Source organism: Aulonocara sp. 'chitande type north' Nkhata Bay, linkage group LG8 (genome assembly GCF_057382095.1).
Source record: "Aulonocara sp. 'chitande type north' Nkhata Bay isolate Kocher_YH1m ecotype deep benthic linkage group LG8, A_spYH_male_GT1.1, whole genome shotgun sequence".
In the NCBI taxonomy this organism is placed as follows: Eukaryota; Metazoa; Chordata; class Actinopteri; order Cichliformes; family Cichlidae; genus Aulonocara; species Aulonocara sp. 'chitande type north' Nkhata Bay.
Window position 1 is genome coordinate 26088634 of NC_141351.1, and position 25895 is coordinate 26114528.

The following is a 25895-nucleotide window of genomic DNA, read 5'->3' on the forward strand; positions in this document are numbered from 1 at the left end:
AACATTTTTCAGAATTCAGATTCTGAAAACCAGCCGAGGATGATGAGGGGCCGAAGGACGAGGACACACACTGAGGTCAGGATGAAGAGTGGGCTGTCAGGACGCTGAGTTACAGCTGAGAGGTGATGATGAGGAGGCTCAGGATGATTCTTCCTCTGAGATATTGTTTGTGGACACAGATGTCAGTTTGAATGTGAGGTTAGAAACTGGGCACAGGTTAATGTTTAATATGATTGGTTGGTGGAACCTTGTCTCCGCCCCTATGAAGGTTCATGAAGCTGCATTCTCCGAGGAAGAGTGGCGAGCTGAGCCGAGCTGAGCTGAGCTTCCTGCTGAGCGTCCATCAGGATTTGGCTGCTTTATTTCCCCTAAATCTTCAGCAGCTGGATGAAAAAGTCGAGTCTGCAGATTTCAAACTGGGAGGAATTAATCACTGTAGCCACACACACACACACACAGAGAGCATCATGTGTGTGTCTGTGTTTAACTTCACTGAAGCTCAATAACCACAGAAGAAGAATGAACCCCAGAGCTGCTGTTTGTCAAGCAGAAACACTTAAAGTCAACTTCTGACAACGATGATGATTTTTATTCTTTCTTACTCGTGTGTGTGTGTGTGTGTGTGTGTGTGTGTGTGTGTGTGTGTGTGTGTGTGTGTGTGTGTGTGTGAGAGAGAGCATAAAATAAAGTTTGGAGACAAAAGTACACAGTGTATTCTTGAAGGAAAAAAAATTAAGTGAACTCCTCCTGCTCATTTCCAGCTCTTGATTTTTACTTTTGGTCAGCTGTGCATAAGTTAATAATAACCCTTCTTTAGCCGACACCTTTAGTCCCTCCCCTTTTAAAGGGAAACAAAGCTTGGACGGTAGGTGGGTGGGGCTATTAGGACCACATGAAACACCTGAGCTCACATGTTTAATTTGAGCGCCCGCCAAAGGAACCGCAGATCCAAAACAGGAAACCGTCTGAGGAGCGCTTCCTTCAAGGATGAAGCACCAGCTGATTATTTGAGCTAATGATGAAATGCTCCAGTTTCCCACAGACAGAATCAGCCAGGAAGCCTACTGTACATGCAGGCTCCAGGTTGCCATGGCGACAGAACTCATCATTAGAAACAGAGTGGGCGTGTCCAGAGTCACACTTACCTTTTAAACACGTGAAGGGGGGACGGTTGGTGGATCCTCTGCCTTAAACACACCGTTATCTCTGACGCTAATGACACGAAGCTCCTCTGCAGTTTACTTTGTGCTGATGTTAAAGCCAGGAGGGGGCGTGAACCTCCGCTCTGTGACCCCGCCATGTAAGTTCACCAGCTCTAACACTTCCTGGCTGAGCTGCTGTGGTTTTCACACCTGTGGAATTGAAAACGACGGAATTCAAAGAGGCGTGGCCCAATTTCTCCGTCCGTTCTTACACCGATACTGACTCTCAAATGACTGATATAAACACATTTAAAAATCATTAAAGATAGTGTAATAATTGGGCGTGGCAGGTGGGGGCGTGGTCATTTTGAACAGCCAGTTTTCATATTTTCATGCTGTGAAGGATAAACGTCTAATTTACTTTGTCCCAGCACATCTGTGCCACATGTGGGCGGGGCAGAGGAGATCCTACCTGACATCTCTGCTTCACAGACTCCGCCCATGAACGACATCACCCTTTCCCGCTCTAATGTGGCTCGACTTTGGCACAGTTGGAGAAAGAAGGGAGGACACACCGAGAGCTGGGGACGATTAATTTTATTTCAGCAGCATCAGAGAAATGTCAGCCAATGACAGAAGAGGACCGTAAATATCAACCAATGAGCTGCAAAGAGCCTCGCTGACAGGAATACAGGCGCTACGTTTTCACTTGGTACGACCTGAACGCTGCATCAACGTTAATGAGACAAAAAATAAGTTCAGCAGGTGAGACGCTTGTTTTAAAGTGCTTTTTCCTCTCGGCGCTTCAACAACGTTACAGTCCGCACCACGTACACGCTTCATCACATAAATACGTCAGTTATTGCACCAAAACCAGGAAACAAACAAAAGTTCAAGTTTTCAAAATAAAAGCAGAGAGGAAGTAGAAGACAGACACAGCGTGAGTACATTATTCAGAGTATTCCACTGAATCGTTTAAATACAGTTTAAATACAGACGATTATGAAATATTAGAGTCATCTCAAAGTGAACATGAAAACATTCCCAGCACTTTACTCATAAAGCCTTCAATAATTTAATTATTTCAAACAACAGCAGAGAGGTTTTCCACAGCAGGGCTGACTTCACGGATCGAGCGTAACGTTCATCCTGATAAAAACACTTTAAATGTGTTTCTCTGCTGATCATCAGTGTTTTCTACCTTGTGTGTTTTTGTCACTGTTAAGCTAGCTTTAAAGAAACTGCTGTGCCCCCTTATTTCACAGTAAAAGCATTCAGGATTATTGGCTTTTATTGTGAAATTGTTTCTTATAATTGTTGTTGAGCTGTTAGTGAATCTCAGTACTTCCTGCACAGGTGTGTCACAATAAAACCAGTCTGAGAACTTAAAGTTACACTCAAATAATGATTCTTCACTCTTAATAAGCATAAGCAACAATTTTAAGTGCAGCTGAAATATGTAAAAGTCAAAGTTTCATTGATTTAAATAAGTAATTATTAAGGAAAATGTGCTTGGTGTAAACTGAACGTATAGCAGTCAAGTTAACATTTTAAACTGTACTTATGCAACTAAATTACATGGATGTAAATAAATGTATTCAAGTTATTTGTAAGGACTAAAAAATGTTTAGTGTACAGTCTCCCTACACAGAAGACTTTTATTTTGAAAGCACAGAAGAAAATGCAGAGTTTTCTTAAAAGCAGTCAAATAAGTGATGAAGCGGATGTGATCGAGTTTAATAATGATTTAAAAACTCTGTGAGACAAACACACTAACGCTCTGTGTAATGTACATGACCACGACTTCATGGTTCACACTCTGTGACCCGGGCAGAAGGTTTTTCTCTCCCCGGGTGGTTTTAGTCACTTTTAAACTTCGGCAGCTGATAAAACCTGATTGGATGTTTGAATAACGATGAGGGGCAAACTTTAAAATTAAACCTGAGACACGACGGTGTGAAGACGAGCAGCAGATGAAGACGCTGAGACACGACCTCCTCTGACTGCAGAGGACGCCTCAGAGACAAAGCTGGACTATTTTAAGCTCCTGGTTTTTGCCTCGAGTTTCTGTAACCGTCCTGCTCCGGGTTTTGTTTCAGATTTTAGAGGTTTTGGTTGCTCTGTGTCTCTAGTTCACTTCCTGTTTTACTTTGAAGGTTTTCTTTCGTGCTTTGCGCTGATTGGACATGCTTGTTTTCAGCTGCCCCGATTAGTCTCCATGATTACAGGAGGTATATCAAACAAACAGCTGTGATGGGCTGCTTGTTTCAGATTCAGCAGCTTTCAGCGAGTCTTCGCTCAGAGCTGCTCACTTCCATTATTTCAGCTTCTGGAGGGTTTAGACAAACAGGCGCAGACAGAGACACGAAGGCGGAGGCGGAGCCTTGAGGAGGCTGATTTTTTTCATTTTTTCTGGTCGTTTTTGGTGAAAAGGTGGAAAAGAAAACATCAAACCTTGTTTGAACCAGATGAAATAAACACAGTGCACTAATTTATTTTCCTCTTTCATTTCAAACGGACATTCCCTGTTTGCCTTCTGCTTTAATTTCCCCCCGTCGATGAGGGGCTCACCGAGGAACATCAATCACAGCGTTCCTGCAGACTCTGTGTGTTCCAGGACTTTGATGATGAACTTTAAGAGCAGCAGCAGCTGAAGCTCTGCTGCGAACGCGCCCTGCTGGGCTTCGTGTCGCTCGCATGAATTAAGGCGGCTCCGATTTCCCCACTGGGAGCGAACGACGAGATCTAAAGGAGACAAGCGACTCCACCTGAGCAGTGACGCAGCAGAAAGTTAAGAGCAGACGTCTTTGAAACCTGCTCATGTTAAAGTCGCTGCGGCTCAGAGCTGAACGAGGATTTAAAGCATTTAAATGCATTGATCAGTCAAATATGAGCAAACCTGACGCCAGCACAGTCAGACTCTGCTGTTGGGGTAGATGCGAGCTGGAGCCGGGCGGTTTCCTCAGTCTGCCGTCGTTCTTCACACCGAGCCGCCTCGTGGTTTCAGTAATCGCCCCAAAACCGCTTCTACTTCGTTTCTCGGCACCGGACATGCAGGATTTAGCAGATTCCCGGATTGTCTGTAGAGACAGCGAGCGTCCTCTTCTTCGTGAAACGTGGAACTAAGCTGAGCTGGTCTTGCATATATTTTAAATGCAACAAAGTTTCCTCTTTTAGGGCTTGAACCTGCGACTTTGTTGCATATTTTATTGCATATACGGTTACTAATATCAAAGCGAGCAGCACTGACAGTTAATCGCTGACAGAAGGGAGACTATGTTTGATTTGTCAGGTATGAGGGAGACTCGTTGTCCTGTAGAAGAATGAACGTGAACGTGGTTCAGCAGGCGGATCCTGACTGCACGAGTGAGACGCAGTAATGTCCAAATGTTCAAAGGACGACTGACAGACGGGCTGAAATGTCAGTTTGCCTTCAAGGAAAAACACTTAAGCTACCAGCTGCTCCTCTGATCACCTGTAATCCGAAAATTATTTGAACTTTCTAGCCTTTTATTCATTTACTGAGTGTCTGAAATGACTCCAGCCTTCAGACAAGAAGGCCTCAGCATGCTTCACACCATACTGCCGAGCTCATCTCAGCCGTTTCCTAAAAAGCAAACCAATTGGAGCTCCTTCATCTCTTGGTGTGGCTCTTTAGTTCACACCAAAGGGGGAGGAGCTAAAACATCCTGTTCCAGTATCAGATTAGTAGGGATTATTTTGACCTGGGAGGAAACCTTCCTCCTCCTGCACGCTGTGATTTCTGCTTCCACAGCAGAGCTCAAAGCTCAGAGCAGATTCAGCAGATGTCTCTGCTGAGCGCCTGAACGCTTCCTCTGCAGAAACAGCAAAGCCTGGAGTCACGTCTGGAGCTCTGATTTTATTTTAGTTGGAGGGTTTTTGGGGGACAGTCACAGTAGACTGAAACAAACATCCCCAAACCATTAAAGTCAGAACAGAGCTGGAGCGCTTGCAGCATGCTGAGACTTTTGTGTCCATCCAGACTTCTGCTGGACTGATTTTCAAATCACTGCCAGATGGTAAAAAACCTCCAACTTCAGGACTCTTCAAGCACACAGATGTTCTTCCATCGGCTTTCATGGGAACAAAGACTGCCACACTTTCACAGCTGATGCAGGAGGAAGGAGGTGTTTACACCAACCAGCAGCTATTTGGACGAAGATTTCAGCCTCATATCGGAGTCTTGTCTGAAAACCAACAGGTTTCTAAACGAAACACAGTGAAGTGAACACCGAACTGAAAACACACGGACGGGCGACGAGATCAAGGTCCTGGAACTTTCTGACCTTCGAGATGATGAGAGTCTGTAAAGATGAAGGTTGGAGGAGGATGCAGTCTGCGGTGGTGATGGGGGTTAAGGTGGATGCACGTCATTCATGCCTCTCCACTGAGGAAGACTCACTGTGGTTGGACTTCAGGGAAGGATGGAGGAGTCGGAGGAAGTTCAGGAGCTGTACAATCGGTTCCTAACACACAGCGAGAGGGAGCGAGCCTCTGAGGGAAGAGGACCGATGTTTTATATGAAACCAACAGCAGAGGGCGAGATCAGAGGACGAGATCGGAGGACGAGATCGGAGGCGTTTCCGTCTGGTTAACGGACGCTCTCGGTGCAGTTTTAGTGTTGATGCTAGAATAAACGAAGCGTGTTGGAAAGAAAAGAAAACCCTGACATTTAAAGATCCTTAAAGGTTGTGATGAAGAGCCAAAACCTCACATACCTCCGTTCCATCTTCAGATGAACCTGATGGCCCCTCCCACTCACTGCAGAAACCGTTTCTGTGCAAAGTACTCAGACTAAAACCTTTATTGTCAACAACTTCTTAAAATAAGGTTAAATAAATTAACTGTGTCCATTTCAGCCTCGGCTAAAGCTTCGATAATCTGCAGCTCTCGTTTTATTTTACAGGAAGTTCGGCGCTCGCGTCGCTGCGTGTTAGGAAGGAGTCGGACGCTTCAGTGGTTCTTTGGTTTGGGGAGGCGGGAGGAGGTGGAGGTGAAGGCCAGCGTTCTGAAATTCAGTCCAGAGGTGCTGTTGGTGTCGGGGTCACGTGCTGCCCTCGTCTTTGGGAAGAGGCGGAGCTTGGAGGGCTGCGGCGGCTGCAGGTACCTGCTGTGGGTTTTCTTCCTTTCCCCCGACTTCGTCTCCTCCACCTTCCTCTGCTTTTCCCCGTCATCCTCTCCTACGTGGGCTGCTGGATGGGTGGAACTGGGAGCTCGGGGGTTGCGGAGTCTGTCAGCAGGGGTTTCGGGATGTGCGGGGCAGATGTTAGTGGAAGGTGGAGCTTGAGTTCGCGGTGGCGTCGGGACTTGACCTGTCAGTGGCTCCTGGTCTTCCTGATTGGAGGAGTGAAGTATCTGTGGCTGAAGAACAAACACGAGTCAGGATTCACTCAAACACACAAATGTAGAGTTTCACTGAATCAGATCTTCAACATTATTCTGCTTCACGGCGAGAGCCGGGGCTCAGAGATGTTTGCAGCCGTCTGTCGGTGAGATTACACCAAAGTCACTGAGCGGATTTCATTAACTGTGCTTGGTGGAGAGGTGGAGCGTAGGTGGAGGAAGAACTGAGAACATTTTGGATCACTTTATTTAAAACCGTGAAGCGCAGCATTGACTGTGACTTCAGATGTGACGTCTTTTATGTGTTTTTGCTTTTGCTTTCTCGGGAAAGTAGAGGAAACGCATAAACCAGGGAGGACGTTCCCTCAGCTCACATCAGGATACTTTATGCTCCACCTCGATTTCATGTTCTTGTTCCTTCCTGTTGGGTTTAAGGTCCACGTAAAGTTTTTGGACTAAGTATCACATTTTCCAAGACTTTATCCTGATATGTTCATTTATGATGACTAATATGTCTAATAGGGCCGCCACAAACGATTATTTTGATAGTCGACTACTCACAGATTATTTTTGCGATTAGTCGACTAATCAGCTCATCATCCATTGGACGTAAAACTACAGCTTATTGCACCAGCAGCATCTGCTCTTATATAACTATCATGAGCTTACAGCTTTAAGTGTTTAAGGTGCTAACTAAAAATAAAGACAAGATGGTAGTTTATTAAATTTTAATGAAATGTGCAGATTGTTTCGGTGAAGTTTAATAAACTCAGCCGATTTACTCAGGAACAAATAAAATACTGAAAAAAGCCAAACAATAACATTTTTAAGTTATCTAAGTGACTCATATATCATGTTTAACCTGAGTAGTGAAAGACTGCGGTGGGTTTGAAAACGATTTGCCGGGAGTCCGGTGTTCTCACGGCTCTAGTGACCTAGCCCCCGGCTAGCTATCGAGCTAGTGGGTAACAGACGTCTCTGAAAACGTCGGAGCGCTTTTGAAAATATGCGGTGTCTTGATAAACTGAGCAGATATTTGAGGTTTACACAGCTACATTCTCCATGAAAATATGTTAAACGTTTATTTTGTGACCCAGAAAGAATAATAAGAGTAATATTAAAACTAACTAGCTGCCGCCATTGTTGGAAACTGAGCTGGGCTGCGCTATGAATTCTGGGACACAGCTGCTTCTTCTTCGGGGTTTAATGGCAGCTGGCATCCTTGTACATGCAGTGCTGCCATCTTCTGTTTCAGTCCGTTATTACACTCTTAAATCCTGCTATTATTCCTGCGTCTTTTGTGATCTTACAAAGCTTCAAACGACGCGTCGACTATTAAATCAGTCGTCGATGATTTTGATAGTCGACTAATCGTGACAGCCCTAATGTCTAATGTGTAATAATACAAAAAAATACAGTTATCTGAACACCTCAACGCTCAGTGTTACTAAGCAGTGGCATAAATTTTATCCTCAGACGGCGAGCGTCAGGCCTGCACAGACGTCTGTGCAACGACTTGTGCAGAATTCACATTACAGCGCACCAACTACACAAGCTCACTTCAAGCAGAGATCCAAGAAGTCAGGTTTATTTTTATAGCAACAAATCACAACGAGTCGCCTCAAGGTGCTTTAAAGTCTACGGCGAAGACTCTACAACAGGCGTGGGGAACTCCAGGCCTCGAGGGCCGGTGTCCTGCAGGTTTTAGATCTCACTGAATCACATGATTAGTTCATTACCAGGCTTCTGGAGAACTTCAGGTCATGTTGAGGAGGTCATTTAGCCATTTAAATCAGCTGTGCTGGATCAAGGACACCGACCCTCGAGGCCTGGAGTTCCCCACCCCTGCTCTACAACCCGACTCCATAACTTGCCGCGCTGCAGCATCAGTCATTCTCCTGATTTGAAACAGAGAAGAACCTGCGTGGAGATCACGTTATCCAAGCCTGGATAACTTCACTGCTGCGTGCACCACCTGCTTAACAATGAAGCAGCGTCTTTGTTGTATAATTGATGGCATGTTGGAGGTGAGAGCACAAAAGCAGTGAGGGTGTTGGAGAACGAGCAGAACAAAAGCAGGAGCTGCTCTGCAGACGAGGTCATCGCGCTCGCCGTGTGTGGCCGTCTGCTTTGATCTGTGCGCTTCAAAGAGAAACAGAAGCACATTGTACTTAAAAAGTTGTGGACTTTCACGCTCCAGCTCAAAGACGAAGGAAACGCTGATGAAACGATCAACACAAACAGTTTCTCGCATCGGGAGGCGGGGTTCAGCGGGAAGGCGACGTTTGAAAAACACGTTACTGTGCGTTTTAGCTCGCCGTCTCATCTGCGCATGAAAGACGAGCGCAGCTTCCAGGTCCGAGGAGCGCACGCTGCAGGCCTCTTTGAAACAACTTAAAAATGGCTGTTTTGATTTGTCCTCAAAGAATTCTCATTTCTGTCCACAGTCGTCTGGAGTTTGTGCTGAATTCAAATCCTCGTGTAACGCATCTGATCTGCACAGAGCTACGAGAGCGCCTTCGATAACTGAGCGGTGGAGGCGTGCAGAAAGCAGACGCCATATTTATGTGAGAGAACTTAAGCAGGTGGGAAAAGCAGCAGCACAGAGACGGATAAAACAGCAGATTAGTTATGACTTCACACAAGTTTGCCAGGATCAATAAGCTGAGATTGTAGCACATGATGGATCTCACTGCTGTTTCTTCACCTTCCCTCTGATAAATCAGATTAACAGCGTGCAGATGTGAGCTGGCTGCAGGATTAAAGTGTGCAGAGCAGCACTGAGCTTCACTTCCTCACTCAGGTACAGGTGATGTCAGCTTTCTCTCCACTGAACATAAGTATCTCACTCACTTTGCAAAAGTCTCAACGTTTCAGACGTCTGAGAGCAGACGCACCTCATTTACAGATTCATGGTCATATCTTTACCTGCTGGCATTCAACACCCCGATCCTGGCTCCTCATTTTACCCTGTTACATGTTACAACTGAGTTGTCATTACTTATGAAGCTCATCTGGATCTACAGATGTTAGCTCGGTGTGGCGCTGGTAGATCCTTCATCTAAAGCTGACTGTCTGGGTCACAGGGACAGCAGTCTCAGCAGAGATGCTCAGTCTCTCTTCCCCATTCACCACCTGCAGCTCTTCTGGGGGAGACACTGCGGTATTCCCGAGCCAGCCCAGAAACATAACCTCCAGCATTTCCTTTTTCTCCTTCCAATCAGAAATGCCCGATAGACCTCACCTAGGAAGCATCCAGGAGGCATCCTGCTCACACCTTCTCTTAAATAACAGTCCTGCCCAGAGACCCTAGAGAGGAGGCACATTTCTGCTGCTTCTGCCTTTTCCTTCCCACCAGCGCCAAACAAGTTCCTGAGATACTCAAACTCCTCCTGGGGCAGGATTTTGGAGTGTACCCTCTACCCATTTCTGGCTAAGAACTGTGAGCTCAGACGTGGAGGTGGTAACTGCAATTACAGCTGGAAGCTACAGACCGATGAAGCCAGAAGGACCACATCATCAAGCAAAAGCAGAGAGGCGATCCTGAGACCAGCGAACCAGAAACTGGCTGCTGTTGGGCTGATCGTTTCAAATCGTTGCCATTTAAATGTCTGAGTCCAAACACCCCCAGAACCCAAACACCCACTGTGGCCAGATTGGTCGTAACAAAAAACCCCTCAAAAACCACCCCGGTCTCAAAGTCCACAAAACACATGCAGACTCCTGTGGACCCTCAAATATCTTTCAGAGGGTCTAGAGCTGATCCAGCAGCACCACCAGGATGAAAACAACTTATTTTCCCACAAATCCAAGGTTCCCACCAACGTGGAGCTTCCCAGGGAGGCTGAGGAGTGGGATACCATCAAAGCCTGGAAACGCTCTCTGACCTGCTTGGTTAAAAGCCGCCACCACAGTTTACCAATCCAGCACATGAACCACGACAGCCCCACAGCATCCTTCACGAACTCACCCCCCCCCTCCAATCAGTCTGAGCTACACATCATTGCTTGATGAGTTTTAGAAATTTCCAGGGCTCTAAAACTCATCATAAAGCCATATTTGGACACAATTTTAAATTAAATTTTAAAGTAATTCAATTTTAATTAAAGACAACAAACTTTCGACTGAACGAACAAACGAATAATTATTAAATACCAAGAGTATTCATGCTTTGGATCCCAGTGTGTGAATTCATGATATCTGTGCTTTGTTTGTGGCTCTTAGCTCCCACTGGTGACTGCTAAAGATAAAAAACACTTAAAGGAGAACAGAAAAGGTTCAGTAACTTCCAAAAATCAGTGGCGCATAAAACAAAAATGGCAGACGTCTTAGAAATCATAACTTGGTCTCTGATTCCTGACAGCTCAGCTGAGTAATCCAACGCACTCTCGTAGCTCTGTGCAGATCAGATATTGTGTTGCTTGAGGGTTTGAATGCTGATTGGTCCACACTTCTTGACGTATTCGGGCAGTTTTTAATAATTTTGCTGACAGGAAGCAAAAGTGAAACCTTTTGTTTGTGTTGTTAAACTCCAGCCGGGTCCAGCAGGGGGCCACACTGAGTGCCTATGCTGAATGTAAAGAAAACGTTTTTACTGCTCTCAACAGAACAGAAACACCTGCTGGTAAACACTGACATCTGGTGGTGGGCAGTGGTACTGCAGCCTCTCTGGGACGTTCAGGTGTATTCACCTCATGAATAATGCAAGGCAGGATGGGTGGATTCAAGGCAGCGAGAGAAGGAAGAAAGATATGAGGAAAAAGGACAGAAAGACTGAAGAGGAGGAGGACAGAGGAGGGAGGTGGAGGGTGTCCTCCACCACACGCAGCTCTCCTCCAGGAGCATTCACCTTGGGAGGGAAACACTCCACTGCCCCACTGTTTTTATTCTACTTCTCTGACGCCGACTCACAGGACGTCCCCACGGTGTTACCACGCACACACACACACACACACACACACGCACACACGCACGCACACGCGCACGCACACGCACACGCACTTTCCTGGCATATAAAGTGCTGATCCACCCAAACTGCGTCCACATCCACCCACATTCGTCTTAGCTGTCGTCTTATTGGCCCCCAGAGGCGCGTTAGATGAATAATCCATCATAACATCACTGCGAAGCTCGAATATTAAAATCAGAACAATAATGAGTGAATATTCGGTGGTAGCAGCTTTGCTCCGTACGGTTTTATACTCGATAACTATGGTTTTTATGTGTTTCAGCGATCACACGGCGTCCTCACCAAGGAGGAGGAGCTCTTCCTGCTGTTTCATTGTCTCAGTCTCCGCCCCCACCTGTGCTGTCTGCTGAGGACGAACCTTTGATGAGCAGGTTTGTTGACAGCAGCACTCGTTCATTCTTTTTTATTTTCTTTGATCCGATCGTCGCCGTTAGCAGCAGCGCTCCAGAAATCCACGTCGAATATGAAACGGCAGCCCGGCGCCGAAGCCTCCTAACGTCCAGCAGGTCACCGTCGACCCTCGAAGGTTAGCACTAACACAGGCGGGGTCAGCTGACCTCACCGCACTGTCTTCATACTGATCGTGGATCAAATCTAAACTAAAGGATGGAAAAAAAATCAAAGGATGGAAACGGCCACATGTGTCCCTCTGGGCTGTTCAACAGTTCACCCAAATCAATGAAGCTTTTTATAGATTTAGAGGCTGAAAAATTCCACTCTGAAAACTACATCCTCACACTAAAGGAGGTGAGCAGAGAACGAAGGGAGCGGAGACGTTATTTAGATAAAACACTACATGTGATCTTCAGTCAGAGCGTCAGTGTGATGTGTGGAGGTGGCGTCCGTCTCTGCTCATGTGTGGGACGGATTTTAATCAAGCTGGAAGTTCAATACATGAGGACACTCACAAAGACTAAAAACATCAGGTCACTGAGGTTTGAAGCTGATCAGAGAGCGACGCCCCTCTAACACACCAAACTCCCAGAATGTAGCGCACCTCATCTAATCCAAAATTTAAGAGTCATTTACAAAGATAATTTTAGCTCAGCGCCGCCTCCTGATGGGCCTCTGGACTCCGTGCACTCGCTCCACTGTGAAGGAGAAGGTGTGACCTGTCCTGCAGGCAGCAGTGAATCATGGGTAAAAGCGTGCAGACAGTCACTTAGAGACGTTACACACGAATACTGATCGACTGTTTTATCATCACTGGATGCGAGCCACGTTACTTCATCCCGTCGATTCCTTTTATAATCAATCTTAAATCTCAGCTCGTCTCATTTATTAAGAGCTCGGTCCGTCTCCTGTTTCTGTCTCCTTCTTCTCTGCCTGAACAAATAAAATTCATTAAAACCAAAACTGATATCAAAAAGTTGCTTTCACTTAAGCTTATTTCCATTTTGGATTTTTAATGAATTCCCTGTTTCTTCTGTGAAATTAAGAAAGCGTTCACACGAACTGACAGAGGCAGAGGAACCAAAACTGAAGAACTGAGTTTATCTGAGAGGTGAGCCTGAGGGACGAGTGCAGGAGCACCTCAGGGATTTGTTCATGACTAGGGCTGGGCCATATCATACATCATATACACACACGCGCGCATATATATATATATACATATATATATATACACATATACATATATATATATACACATATACATATATATATATACACATATACATATACACATATATATATATATATATATATACACATATATATATATATATATATATATATATATATATATATATATATATATATATATATATATATATATACATATATATATATATATATATATATATATATATATATATATATATATATATGCATGAACAGTTTTTCGATACAAAAAAATGTTCATGCCTTTTTAATTTGTCATTTATTAAAATTTTAAATATATATTTTAACTCAAAAGTACAGTTTTTAAATTTAATGTTGCTGAAACAACAAAAATAATAAATCTATCTGATTGAGGAATCCCTCATCTTTGGAAAAGAGAGTTTATTACAGAGAAATGGCTCTTTCCAAAATAAAAGCTCTACTATCCGCTTCTTCTGGGCTATATTCTCAGCAGCATATTAAACATATCAGGTCCCCATAAGGAGAATCCTGTGCTAACGGCTGTCTAAATGACTCGGGTAAAGTTTGTAGCATGCTGCTTGTTTTTGTCTGCTTCCACTTGTTTTTGCACGAGGATGCTGTCGGAGTAAATGTGCAGTCATATTCGTTGTGTTCCCACTAGTGCTGTCAGCGTTAATCTGAAATGACGTTAACGCCACAACACGGCAAATCTCCGTTAACGAGCTACCGCGGATCGCCGCGTGCGTGGGGCTGGACGGCGTTTAAAAGTTTAAAAGTGGCTGAACTCTGCTGCAGGCTCTGGATCAGCTGAGCGTGGGACGAGAGGCAGCAGGCAGGCGAACCATGGATCACATGGTTACAAATGACTGAACTTTCAAAATAAAGGTCAGGGTGACTGTGTACTACTAGACAAGAAAATAAAACGTAAATAAAACATCATCACAAATGTGTTGATCAAATTAAAGAAGCAGCAGCAGCTAAATTACTCTTTAAAATGCATGAAAACTTCTGATTTTATAACTTTGTTCTTTGGAAGGAGACGATTCTCTTCACTCTGTCAGGACCCACACACCTGTGTTCCTGAGCCCACACAGCCTCCATCACATGCTGGTGTTGGTCAGACCTCCGAACACTCCTGATCCACCAGTTTATAAGTATCACTGACTCTACATTAGTGTGCATTATAATCACTCTCAAATATCCTTATAGCTCTGAGCTGTTAGATTTGCCCTCTTGGCCTTCAATGGCACTTTTTACTGGGATACATAAAGACGCATCAAAGTCACTTTGCACACTGTCACAAGGAAATGACTTGATCTCCTTCGCGAGACACGTTGCACAGATTACAGACCGACGAGTCATTTACAGCCAGTTACTCTGGCGTCGGAGCGAAGCCTCCCTCTCACGTTGCGCTGATGCTAAAACCAGAACCGTCCCTCCGAGCTCGCCCTCAACTCGACTGAGCATCACGAGCTTTTCTGGAGGCCTGAAATCAAACAGCTGATGTGCTTATGGAGGAGCGAGGTAGGTAAGGCGAGACCGCCGAAGAGCTTGTGACTTCAGCGGCCAGCTGCTGGATCATCTGCACGGCCCGAAGGCTCGCCGCGCTTTAGGCCGCGCGGCCACGTGCTTCCCTCACAGTAACAACATTATTCAGCATCAAGTCTCACCTCTAAACTGAGAACATGTTTGCTGTCACTGATGTGAAGAAAGAGATGCTGCAGAAAGCTGACTCACAGCTTCCCATCAAACACTCACAGCTGGTAAAGAACGATGAACTCGGGCACAGCTGGACGTCACCGTCACTGTGGCCAGAGAGCAAAGCGCCTCAGTGAGGCACCATCGTGTATCCGTTCACTTCATCTGTATAGTACTGCATTTATGAGACACTCTTATTTTATCCACAGAATAAAGGTTTATGAATAATTCAGGTAGAAGACTCTGTGCACAGCGCCGCTGTGAGGCAGACTTTCCAACGCTCTCATCATCATCAATGTAAATATAATACTACCGTTCACGGTATCACCGGTATGTCGGGCAACGAGAAGAAAATGAAATATTGCGACAGAATATGGATAAAAGACGCATGCTTTGTTTTCATACGCACATGGCGGCGACGCAGAATGAGGAGGGCGAGAGCGGATCGTTGAATGAAACGAACCAGAACTGGTTTGTAAAAACGCTGCCGCTTCACTGGTGTGGAACTGGTTTAGCTTTCGTCCGTCAGATACACAACAAAGCACTATTTCTGGTAGCGCATGCTAGCGGGCCGTCGTTATTCTCGTCACAGTGATGGAATCGATCCACACATGGAAACACATCGACGTCCAACGAGCTGGGAAAGAAACACGACTGGACTTCATCTCTAAGACCAAATGCTGGAGAGTCCCAGGAATTTAAACTCTAGTGGGAGTGTCCGTTGACCCACTGTTGATCATGTGACTCATCACATGAGCCACGGTGTGTAGGGTGTGGGTTTCAGGTGAACCCACTGTGAGACCTTGCCCCACCCTGTCAACCCAGGATGTGCGTGGGCGTTAAGGCGTCTGGGAAGGATCTCAGACTGGATCACAGGTGGCAAACAGCTGGTGTCATAAGCCCCGCCCTCTGTTCAAAGATGGCTGTTCACAGGGACACAGATGTCTTCTTTCACTCCTTTTTCAAACCATCTGTCTTCTCTGTCCAACATGTGAACATTGGTGTCCTCAAAGAGTGACCTTTGACCTTTAGATGCAGGTGTACAGCTGAGTCTTGTCCCGTCGAGGCGGGTCTTCTGCGTTGTGCGTTTATGAAGTGCTGTTTGGTTTCTCCAGTGTAGGTCTGAGCACAGCTACGGTACTAAGTTTGTGTTTGAGAGTTTATCAACGAATGAGCTTCACTGACGCCTGTTACATTATTACACGATAATACCAAACAGTTTTACGTGTGTTGTACTGCGATACCGTCAAAACAAGCATCACCTCCCTGCTAAAGACACGCATCAAACACATCTGAGTACAAACAGAACAGCTCGCTTTATGTGACGGAAGAAGAGAAGAAGAAGGAGGAGGATGAAGTGAGGAAGATTAAAAAGTTGCTACCGTACCACGCTGTGTCACTGAAGTAAAGCACTAGATTTTCCACTCCTGGACGAAGGCGCAGAGGAGAAAAAACAGAGAAGAGGAGCAGAGTTAGGAGAGAAATGACAAACAGTCAGTGACAGATTTCTGAGGAGACACACGGAGCGGCTGAAGGTGACAAACGAGGAAGAACAAACCCATCAGGAAGGAGTGAAACAAACCAGAGCGAGGCTGAGGGAGGCAGGAGGTAAACGCGATGCTGGGGTGAAGTCGGCGGATTAAACTCCTGCCTGAACTCGGTCTGCTCCGCTCTGAAGTGGCTCCACTGACGTTCGTCCTCATGAATAACTTAAACCAGAAACTTCTAATTTGAGCGTCTGGATTCAGTGGCGTCTTATCTCAGCTCAGACTAATTCTCAGAATCATATTCGAGTCATTTTGTGCCGCCGAGTCTCCACGCGTCCATTAAAACTTCCTGCCTCGACCTCTGACCTTTCACCTCTTTGGTTAACTCTGAACGCTGGAGCTTTAAACAGCTTTGGAGGTTAGCGTGTGCAGATCTGCATCCTTCTTTCATTCGGCAGTGCTGCAGCTGTAAGAGCTGAAAAATCCTGGATCCCTGAACGCCTCACAGCACAAACCGTCTACTGACTAAATTCGATTCGTTCTGCAGTTAAAAGTGAAATAAACTGAAGAGAAACGTAAAATCAAACCCGCTGGCTTCAACTTTGAAATCTCAGACTTTAAACTGAGAATAGAGACAGTCTGAGCTTTTCTGTCACCACTGCAGATTTTGTCTGGCTAAAGTTTTTACAGGTTGTCACGCACGCTGGGGGGGCGGCGTTCCTTGGCTTTTCCTGCTCTCCGACCTCTCGGCTCGTTCCTGTGCAGGGTCCTAATGACGGCCATATTTCAGACGACAACTCCTGACTCGGACAACTCACTCACCAATCGCTCGTTCTGTGGTATTCAGTCACAACTCTGAAACCTTTCACTTGCTTCCTCTGCACGCTGTCGTTCTGTGCAATGCATTTATATTCAGTTCAATTCAGTTTTATTTACACAGCACTAAATCACAACAACAGTCGCCTCAAGGCGCTTTATACTGTAAGGTCGACCCTACAATCATACATACAGAGTAGCCAACAATCATATGACCCCCTTTGAGCAGCACTTCAGCGTGACTGAGCTCACTCTGCAGACTCTTTTCACGTCGTTGAAACATAAACACACTTTTCTACAGATGTGTTTGAAGCGTCGACAGAAAAATGGACCAAAACACAAAAACATCTCAGTCCGAGGAGCGAGAGAAGGGGATGATGATGGGGAGGAAGAGGAGCAGCAGGTTAGGGTGAGGTGTGACTCACGTTTTCTCGCGAGGTGGGAGGGGATGCTGGGCCTGGGCCTCCCCCTGTAAGGCCTGGAGCGCTGATACTGCCAGGGCGGAGAGAGGAAAGGAACAGGAGGAAAAGCCTGAGGAGACGGAGAGGAGACGGAGAGAGCAGGGACGGAAGCTGATTTACAACATTAAGACAAGAAGACGGAGAGAGACGGACAAAAGCAGGACTGGAAGGACAACAGTTCATCACGTGTCTGCATACCACAGAGCAGAAAGACAGAGGAGAGAGAGGAGGGGCCTCCATAACAAACGTTTTACAGGAAGCAGGATCTCTGAAGATGACCAATCAGAGCCAAGAAACACAAAACCTTCACCTGCACCAGGAGAAGGTTTTTTAATGCCTTCAACCTTTTCCTGTCTGAGCCCGGCTCACACGAGCAGAGACGCCCAGAGCTGTGACAGCTGGATGTGACCGAACAGCTGCTTGTTTCTGTCTTTGTTTAGACCTATCAGCTCTCAGACAGACACAGGCTGTGTGTGTGTGTCTGTGTGTGTGTGTCTGTGTGTCTGTCTGTGTGTCTGTCTGTGTGTGTGTCTGTCTGTCTGTGTGTCTGTGTCTGTCTGTCTGTGTCTGTGTGTGTGTCTGTGTGTGTCTGTGTGTGTCTGTGTGTCTGTGTGTGTCTGTGTGTGTGTGTGTGTGTCTGTGTCTGTGTGTGTGTGTCTGTGTGTGTCTGTGTGTGTGTGTCTGTGTGTGTGTCTGTGTGTGTGTCTGTGTCTGTGTGTGTCTGTGTGTGTGTGTGTGTGTGTCTGTGTGTGTGTGTGTCTGTGTGTGTGTCTGTGTCTGTGTGTGTGTGTCTGTGTGTGTGTGTCTGTGTGTGTGTGTCTGTGTGTGTGTGTGTGTGTGTCTGTGTGTGTGTGTGTGTCTGTGTCTGTGTGTGTGTGTCTGTGTGTGTGTGTCTGTGTGTGTGTCTGTGTGTCTGTGTCTGTGTGTGTGTGTCTGTGTGTCTGTGTGTCTGTGTCTGTGTGTGTGTGTCTGTGTGTCTGTGTCTGTGTGTGTGTGTGTGTGTGTGTGTGTCTGTGTGTGTGTGTCTGTGTTTGTGTCTGTGTGTGTGTCTGTCTGTGTGCACGCTCACCGTGCGCTCTCTCCACAGCGTCCAGCCCGTGCTCTCTCTCTCCGTCACACTCGTCTGCGTTTGTTGATCCGTCTTTGCCGTCATCTCATGGCAGCGACACCTGGTGGTCACCATGGGAACAGTCTACACACACACACACACGCGCACACGCACACACACACGCGCACACACACACACACACACACACACCCCTTATGAATACTTGGACATCTTCGATCGTCCCACATCAGTCACACTGATCAACACAGATTCATCGATCATGTCAAAGTTTGATGATTTCATAACAAGAAACATTCAGTTAATCGCTCAAACCTGACGAACAGAAACATCAGAGCTTAGAAAGACTTAAACCTAAAAGCTTTTGTTTGATACATTATGACTAATAAACTGAAACAAAGTCTCCAGCTGCTCTTTAATGCTGAGCACTCAGTGGTGTGACAGCCGTGTACGGTCATGGATGTTTATTAAGATGCTTTAGTACCGTTGCAGTCAGAGCCTCTCGCATCAAATATATTTTTAATTTTCATTAATTTGCCCAAACAGACGACATTTAATGTCATTTTAACTTAATTAAAGCATGTTTTATTATCATAATATTAATTATTATTATTATTGTTTTTAAAAGGATAAATGAAATAAAAGTGAATAAAATGTAAACCCTTTGGTCGGGACAGTTCTCAGCCGCTAACCACTGATGGAAATAACGAGTTTGGATTGGCTCAGGCAGGAAGAGGGCGGGACACCCACCAGCTGCTGGGTGAGCTGTGCGATGGTTCGGTCACGGCTCCGCAGCTCCTCTCTGAGCTGCTGCACCTCCTGCAGGAGAGCCTGGACCTGCATGCACGCACGCACACACACACACACACACACACAGGTGGCGGCTGAGCAGAGGCATTCTGGGAAATGCAGGAAAACATAAGAGACGATAGAAGAAGAGAAGAAAAGCCTGAAAGGCGCCGACCTGTGAGTCGGAGCTACACGAAGAGTCGTTGGCCTCGGGACTCAGAGTGTCTGTGGTCAGAGTGTCGTCATCGCCGTCGTCCTCCTGATCACAAACGCAGCAACAACAACAACAAACAGTAAACAAGTCGATGTTACAGATGAAAGCTGGACCAGTACACCAGCCCACAGCTCACCTGCAGCAGTAACCTCTGCAGGTACTCCAGCTGACACCTGACAGCCGAGCAGTCTTCAGCCAGCTCCTCCACATCCAGACCCAGACTGGGAGTACCAGGAGACGGGGAGGTGGAGCTAAGGGGAGGGGGGAGGTCAGAGGTCACAGCCCACAAATATCAGAGCCTATGCTGAACTCTGAACGCACCTCAGAAGTTTACACATGCAAAAAACACTTTTTCACACATTTCATTTTAGGCAGAGGATACACGAGAGAGCCAATCACGTTTCAGGGCTAGCTCAGGCCCCGCCTCAGGACATGCTACATGAGGCCAGGTTCATCATCAGATAACTAAGAAAACATGATGCTGAAGCTACAGACGGGAACTTTGAGGTTTGAGGACAGAAACTGAGGATGTGCTGTATCACCTCGTAGGAGGACAGAAGTCCAGGACGAGCTCGCCGTCCCTGTTTGAGTCCGTCCTCTTATTCCCAGGATCCTCGGTGAGCTTGTAGCTCTGAAAATTGCTGAGGCTAGAAGAGAAAGACAAACGATGCACGAGGTTTAGTGATGATCGTCAGAACACGACAGCAGACACAGTTTGTCCCATCATGGCTGTATGAACAGTGTAGAGCAGGGGTCTCAAACTCGCGGCCATTTGCGGCCCACGTCACCTCTACTTGCAGCCCGCATATAGATGTGAAGAAATACTTTTTAAAAACTATTCCACGAAAAATGATTTAATACGACAGCAGAGTGTTACAGGCATGGCCCTTTAAGACTGTAGCCTCATGGGTGGTGTAGTCCGTGCTGCAGGGAGAACATGTGGGACCGCCCCTCCCGCTGCGTGTGTGAGCGCGAGGGAGAAAAAGGAACATTGAAAAGTACGAGCTGTCACCGAGCAGAAACGGGAGCTGGAAGCATGTAAATATAATAATAACATGCAGCCAAACAGAGAGCCTGACGAGCCCAGCTGTAAGTAAGCTGTTAAGACTCGACTGTACGCTGTGTTCCTGTTTTCCTCCGAAACAAAGTTCTGCTGGAGCAGCCTTTCAACGCCTCTCTCTGTCTCTCGCTAGCAAAGCTGACCCAGACAGTAAAGCTAGTTCCCGGCTACGAGCCCGACACGAACCCAAAGTATTAGCCAGAGTTTCCTTACCGCGACCTGGCCGAGGTAACGAGAGTGCAAACATGCTGAGGGCTGTGTTAGTTCAGCGACAGATTTATTTGGAAAGAAAACTATTTTCACTTGCAGTCAAAAACTCATGTGTACGCTTATACCTGCATTTTTATTTTGTTAAATACAAACATAATTGTAGCAAAAGTGCTGCCACGTGTCTGACCAGAAAGAGAATTAAATAAAAAACCAAACACTACATTTTAGGAAATATTAATGGTGTTTTTTTGTACTACTTGGACACTAAAGTGGCCTCCAATGAGATGACGGTGCCAGAAGTGGCCGGCGGCCTGGTGTAGAGCATCTCTCTGCAGCACACTTTAGCTTGCTCCAGGTGTGCACCGAGCAGGCCGAGCTTCTCAGTTTTCTAATGAGACGATTTATTAGACACACAAACGGCTGTAAGCGATAATCCATTTGTTCAATCTGTGACATTTTCCTCACAGTCAACATCGATCTCGACCTCTAAATGACCCGCTCTGACCCCGAGCCCTCAGCGTGGACAGTCCTTTTCTCTCACCAACAATAACAACATAATCAGGCTGATACTAATAATCTCAGTACTTCTATGGGTTAAATCTTTTGTGCCCCAGGGCATCATTTCCATTTAAAACAACTATTAAATCCACTAAAAGTTGTGTTTAAATGACGAGAAATTAAAAGAAAAGACTAAAATAATCAGAATTTACAAATATCAAAAACAATGAGGTACACAGACACAAAAAAAACCTTACATAAAATCAAATAAATTGAGCTGATAGACAAACGAGCTCCACTCACCCTTCATTGTCGTTGTGGACGTCCTGCGTCCCCCAGCAGAGCTGCCTCTTCCTCCACTGAGCCATGTGGGACAGCCCGTCTCCGTCTGCAGCCGAAAAATCAAACAAGAGTCAACACTGACCGGAGACGCGGCGCTGTGGTCACCGCTGAAGCTTTTGAGCCCTGCACAGATCCTGCTGCTCGCACTGACGCGACGTGCAGATCACCATGACAACCAGTAAGGATTTAACTCCAAACAGAGGATGATTGTTTTTGTAGGACATCCTGAAAGCTTGCATCACTCTGGTTCCCTTTACAATACTTTTTAAATGACGCCAGCACTAAGCCCCGCCCCCAGCATGATGATCCCAAGTGTCCAGCAGCTGTTACCAAACTGGTCTCTGAGAAAACCTTCAGTCAGTTAAACTGGTGAACCCTAACCCCCTAACCCTAAGTCTAAACTACACATCTGAGTTCACTTTGCAGTCTCAGCTGATTTTGTTGTCTCAGCTGTTAGCATCTTTTGGCTAAGCTGTATTTTGGCTAAACCACAGCCCCACAGGCCGAGGGGGAGGTGTGACAGCAATTTTTCACACCAGCCTATTAATCAACCTAAGACCCAAACAGACTTTTAATTCATTTGAAAGCCTGATGCTTAGCCTCGTCCACCCCAGCTGTGAAACTCAGAAACCAGTCTTACTTGTTATCATCTATCGTCCACCTGGGCCTTACACAGAGTTTCTGTCTGATTTCTCAGACTTTATATCTAATTTAGTTCTGAGCTCAGATAAAATAATTATTGTGGGTGATTTTAACATTCATGTAGATGCTAAAAATGACAGCCTCAACATGGCATTTAATCTGTTATTAGACTCGATTGGTTTCTCTCAAACTGTAAAAGAACCCACCCACCACTTTAATCACACTCTAGATCTTGTTTTAACATATGGCATAGAAACTGAACATTTAACAGTGTTTCCTGAAAACCCTCTCCTGTCTGATCATTTCCTGATAACATTTACATTTACAATAATTGATTACACAGCGGTGGAGAGTAGACTTTATCACAGTAGATGTCTTTCTGAAAGCGCTGTAACTAAGTTTAAGAATATAATCCACCCACTGTTATCATCTTCAATGCCCTGTACCAACATAGAGTAGAGCAGCTATTATTATTAGCTATACTAATGCTTCGATCTTAAATAGGATCAACCTATCTCTAATAATCAGCTATGTTAAACCTTTACTCAAAAAGCATCTCTAGACCCAGCAGTCTTAGCTAATTATAGGCCAGTCTCCAACCTTCCTTTCATATCAAACATCCTTGAAAGAGTAGTTGTCAAACAGCTAACAGATCATCTGCAGAGGTTTATTTGAAGAGTTTCAGTCAGGTTTCAGAGCTCATCACAGCACAGAAACAGCTTTAGTGAAGGTTACAAATGATCTTCTTATGGCCTCTGACAGTGGACTCATCTCTGTGCTTGTCCTGCTAGACCTCAGTGCAGCGTTCGATACTGTCGACCATAATATCCTATTAGAGCGATTAGAACATGCTGTAGGTATTACAGGTACTGCACTGCAGTGGTTTGTATCATATCTATCTAATAGACTCCAGTTTGTGCATGTAAATGGAGAGTCCTCTTCACCCACTGAGGTTAATTATGGAGTTCCACAGGGTTCAGTGCTAGGACCAATTCTGTTTACATTATACATGCTTCCCTTAGGCAGCATCATTAGAAGACATAGCATACATTTACACTGCTATGCAGATGACACCCAGCTCTATCTGTCCATGAAGCCAGATAACACACACCAATGAGTTAAACTGCAGGAATGTCTTAAAGACATAAAGACCTGGATGGCCGCTAACTTTCTGCTTCTTAATTCAGATCAAACTGAGGTTATTGTACTCGGCCCTGAAAAGCCTAGAAATATGGTATCTAACCAGATTCTTACTCTGGATGGCATTACCTTGGCCTCCAGTAACGCTGTGAGGAACCTTGGAGTCATGTTTGACCAGGACATGTCCTTCAACGCACATATTAAACAAATATGTAAGACTGCGTTCTTCCATTTGTGCAACATCTCTAAAGTTAGAAATATCCTGTCTCAGAGTGACGCTGAAAAACTAGTTCATGCATTTATTACTTCCAGGCTGGACGACTGTAATTCATTATTATCAGGATGTCCTAAAAACTCCCTGAAAAGCCTTCAGCTAATCCAAAATGCTGCAGCAAGAGTCCTGACAGGGACTAGAAAGAGAGAGCAGATTTCTCCTGTTTTGGCTTCCTGTTAAATCCAGAATTCAAAATCCTGCTCCTCACATACAAGGTCTTAAATAATCAGGCCCCATCTTATCTTAATGACCTTGTAGTACCATATCACCCTATTAGAGCACTTCGCTCTCGCTCTGCAGGCCTACTTGTTGTTCCTAGAGTATTTAAAAGTAGAATGGGAGGCAGAGCCTTCAGTTTTCAGGCCCCTCTTCTGTGGAACCAGCTTCCAGTTTGGATTCAGGAGACAGACACTATCTCTACTTTCAAGATCAGGCTTCAAACTTTCCTTTTTGCTAAAGCATATAGTTAGGGCTGGACCAGGTGACCCTGAATCCTCCCTTAGTTATGCTGCAATAGACGTAGGCTGCCGGGGGATTCCCATGATGCACTGGGTGTTTCTTCTTCACTCACTATGTGTTAACAGACCTCTCTGCATTGAATCATATCTGTTATTAACCTCTGTCTCTCTTCCACAGCATGTCTTTATCCTGTCTTCCTTCTCTCACCCCAACCGGTCACAGCAGATGGCCCCGCCCCTCCCTGAGCCTGGTTCTGCTGGAGGTTTCTTCCTGTTAAAAGGGAGTTTTTCCTTCCCACTGTCACCAAAGTGCTGCTCATAGGGGGTTGTATGATTGTTGGGTTTTTCTCTGGATGCATTATTGTAGCGTCTACCTTACAATACAAAGCACCTTGAGGTGACCTTTGATGTGATTTGACGCTGTATGAATAAAATTTAACTTTACGTCCTTACTGGGATCCATCATTTCACTTTACAGGTATCAGTGATATCTGCACATGTTCAGACGTACCGCTGTGCAGAGAGCCATCCTCTGGGAAGTCTGCGTCCAGCATGAGATCATCATCAGCCAGATCGCAAGAGTCCAGGTTGTTCAGGATGTCCTGAAAGACAGCGTACGACAGAGACACGCGGTCTTTAATAAGCCGACTCCAAGAAAACACACCGGGCTAAATTCAATGAGCAGAAAATGTTTCAGGAACTTCTAACGTCAGCGTGCAGACAGCGAACGAGAGCATCCAGAGCTGGAAATACAAATGCTCCTTTCTACAGAGCACCACACAGGAAAGATGAGAGTACGGATCCACTCAGTGAAGTGTTGTTTAGGTCCAAACCTATCCCGACTGAACAGTTACAGCTTCCTGTCCTTTATTTTGGAAAAGAAACATTAAAAGGAGATAAAGAAAGAACACAGAGACGTCTCCGTTTTCTTATCTTGTAAATAAAGAAAACACGTTTTTGGAAATCTGGACCCTGCTTCCCTGATTTCCTTTCCTCAAACCTAAACTCAGCAGATTTTGCTGTTAGTGTGAACATCAGCTGATAAAATCGGATACAAGCACGACTCACTGAGCGAGCGGCTTTCACATCATTGGGTCACCTGTTACTGCAGCTGGTTAACGACAACAACACGACCACTCACAAATCCACGCAGCTCCAAAACTAAAGAGTTTCATGCAGCTTTAAAATGTATTTAATAAAAACTTTTATTAGCAGAGCCATGAGGAAGAAACGGTGCATCACTTTAAAACAAAGAAACGTTCTCTGTCTGACTGCTGTCAGAGCTCTGAGGATAAATATCTATAACTAATCAATCATATCTATCAGTTAAACCTGAACAGTAGGTTTTACCTTGTATTGTGTAACATGTCACAGGACATCTGCAGGCTACAGGTTAAGGATCAGCTTTGAGCTCCGTTCATTTACAGAAGGACACATGCTGACCGTGTTTTTAAAGTTATTCTGAAAAAATAAACGAGCGTCATCAGAAAACAGCAGCAGATGATCCTTCTATCATCCAGGACAGCGGTCGGAAAACTTGATAGTATCTCGATATTTGTGTGTTAGAGGAAAAAGAACATTTATTGAATAATTCTCTATTTGATTCTAGTTTTGCACAAGGTGATCAGACAAAGTGCCGTGCTGCACAGACCGTCCCCTCGTCGTCAGCAGGTCTTTTGTG

General features: G+C 45.4%; 2 protein-coding genes across 13 annotated transcripts in view; one reads left to right on the forward strand and one right to left on the reverse strand.

Moving 5' to 3' along the window:
* LOC147324095 (serine-rich coiled-coil domain-containing protein 2-like) overlaps positions 1–25895 on the reverse strand; it is a 53689-nt gene that overhangs the window by 6511 nt on the left and 21283 nt on the right. Inside the window, exons 7-16 of one of the 5 annotated variants that reach the window (XM_086304565.1) lie at positions 24726–24816; positions 21662–21746; positions 20133–20237; positions 19727–19841; positions 19552–19635; positions 19338–19424; positions 18591–18713; positions 17486–17591; positions 16145–16184; positions 6347–6524 (exon numbers count right to left, since the gene is read on the reverse strand). In XM_086304565.1, coding sequence (XP_086160691.1) covers positions 6479–6524; positions 16145–16184; positions 17486–17591; positions 18591–18713; positions 19338–19424; positions 19552–19635; positions 19727–19841; positions 20133–20237; positions 21662–21746; positions 24726–24816 — 882 coding nt within the window. In that variant the 3' untranslated portion in view covers positions 6347–6478. Of the gene's footprint in view, positions 1–1145; positions 1353–1614; positions 6525–16144; positions 16185–17485; positions 17592–18590; positions 18714–19337; positions 19425–19551; positions 19636–19726; positions 19842–20132; positions 20238–21661; positions 21747–24725; positions 24817–25895 lie in introns of those variants that run through there. The other 4 variants (XM_086304563.1, XM_086304564.1, XM_086304566.1 and 1 more) reach the window with 4 other exon arrangements.
* Positions 863–25132, forward strand: LOC147324096 (uncharacterized). Of its 8 annotated transcripts, XR_015130803.1 has the most exons (5): positions 871–1907; positions 8954–9091; positions 9233–9309; positions 11738–11846; positions 24693–25132. XR_015130803.1 is itself a non-coding variant. In XM_086304568.1 (4 exons), the coding sequence occupies exons 1-3, from the start codon at positions 1216–1218 to the stop codon at positions 21870–21872; spliced, it is 369 nt and encodes a 122-aa protein (XP_086160694.1). In that variant the 5' UTR covers positions 863–1215; the 3' UTR covers positions 21873–21878; positions 24693–25132. The 8 variants fall into 8 exon arrangements, 1 of the variants encoding a protein (XP_086160694.1); XM_086304568.1 differs by lacking the exons at positions 8954–9091; positions 9233–9309 and adding an exon at positions 21698–21878 and having other exon boundaries at positions 863–1300; XR_015130804.1 differs by lacking the exons at positions 8954–9091; positions 9233–9309 and having other exon boundaries at positions 883–1300; positions 1574–1907.

Bases quoted from the DNA above. Each gene is read 5' to 3' on its own strand.
- LOC147324096 (XM_086304568.1), top strand. From the start codon at position 1,216: ATGACACGAAGCTCCTCTGCAGTTTACTTTGTGCTGATGTTAAAGCCA. The intron at 1,301-11,737 runs GTAAGTTCACCA...TATGTGTTTCAG, and splicing joins CCGCTCTGTGACCCCGCCAT to CGATCACACGGCGTCCTCAC. The intron at 11,847-21,697 runs GTTTGTTGACAG...TGCGTCCCCCAG, and splicing joins GACGAACCTTTGATGAGCAG to CAGAGCTGCCTCTTCCTCCA.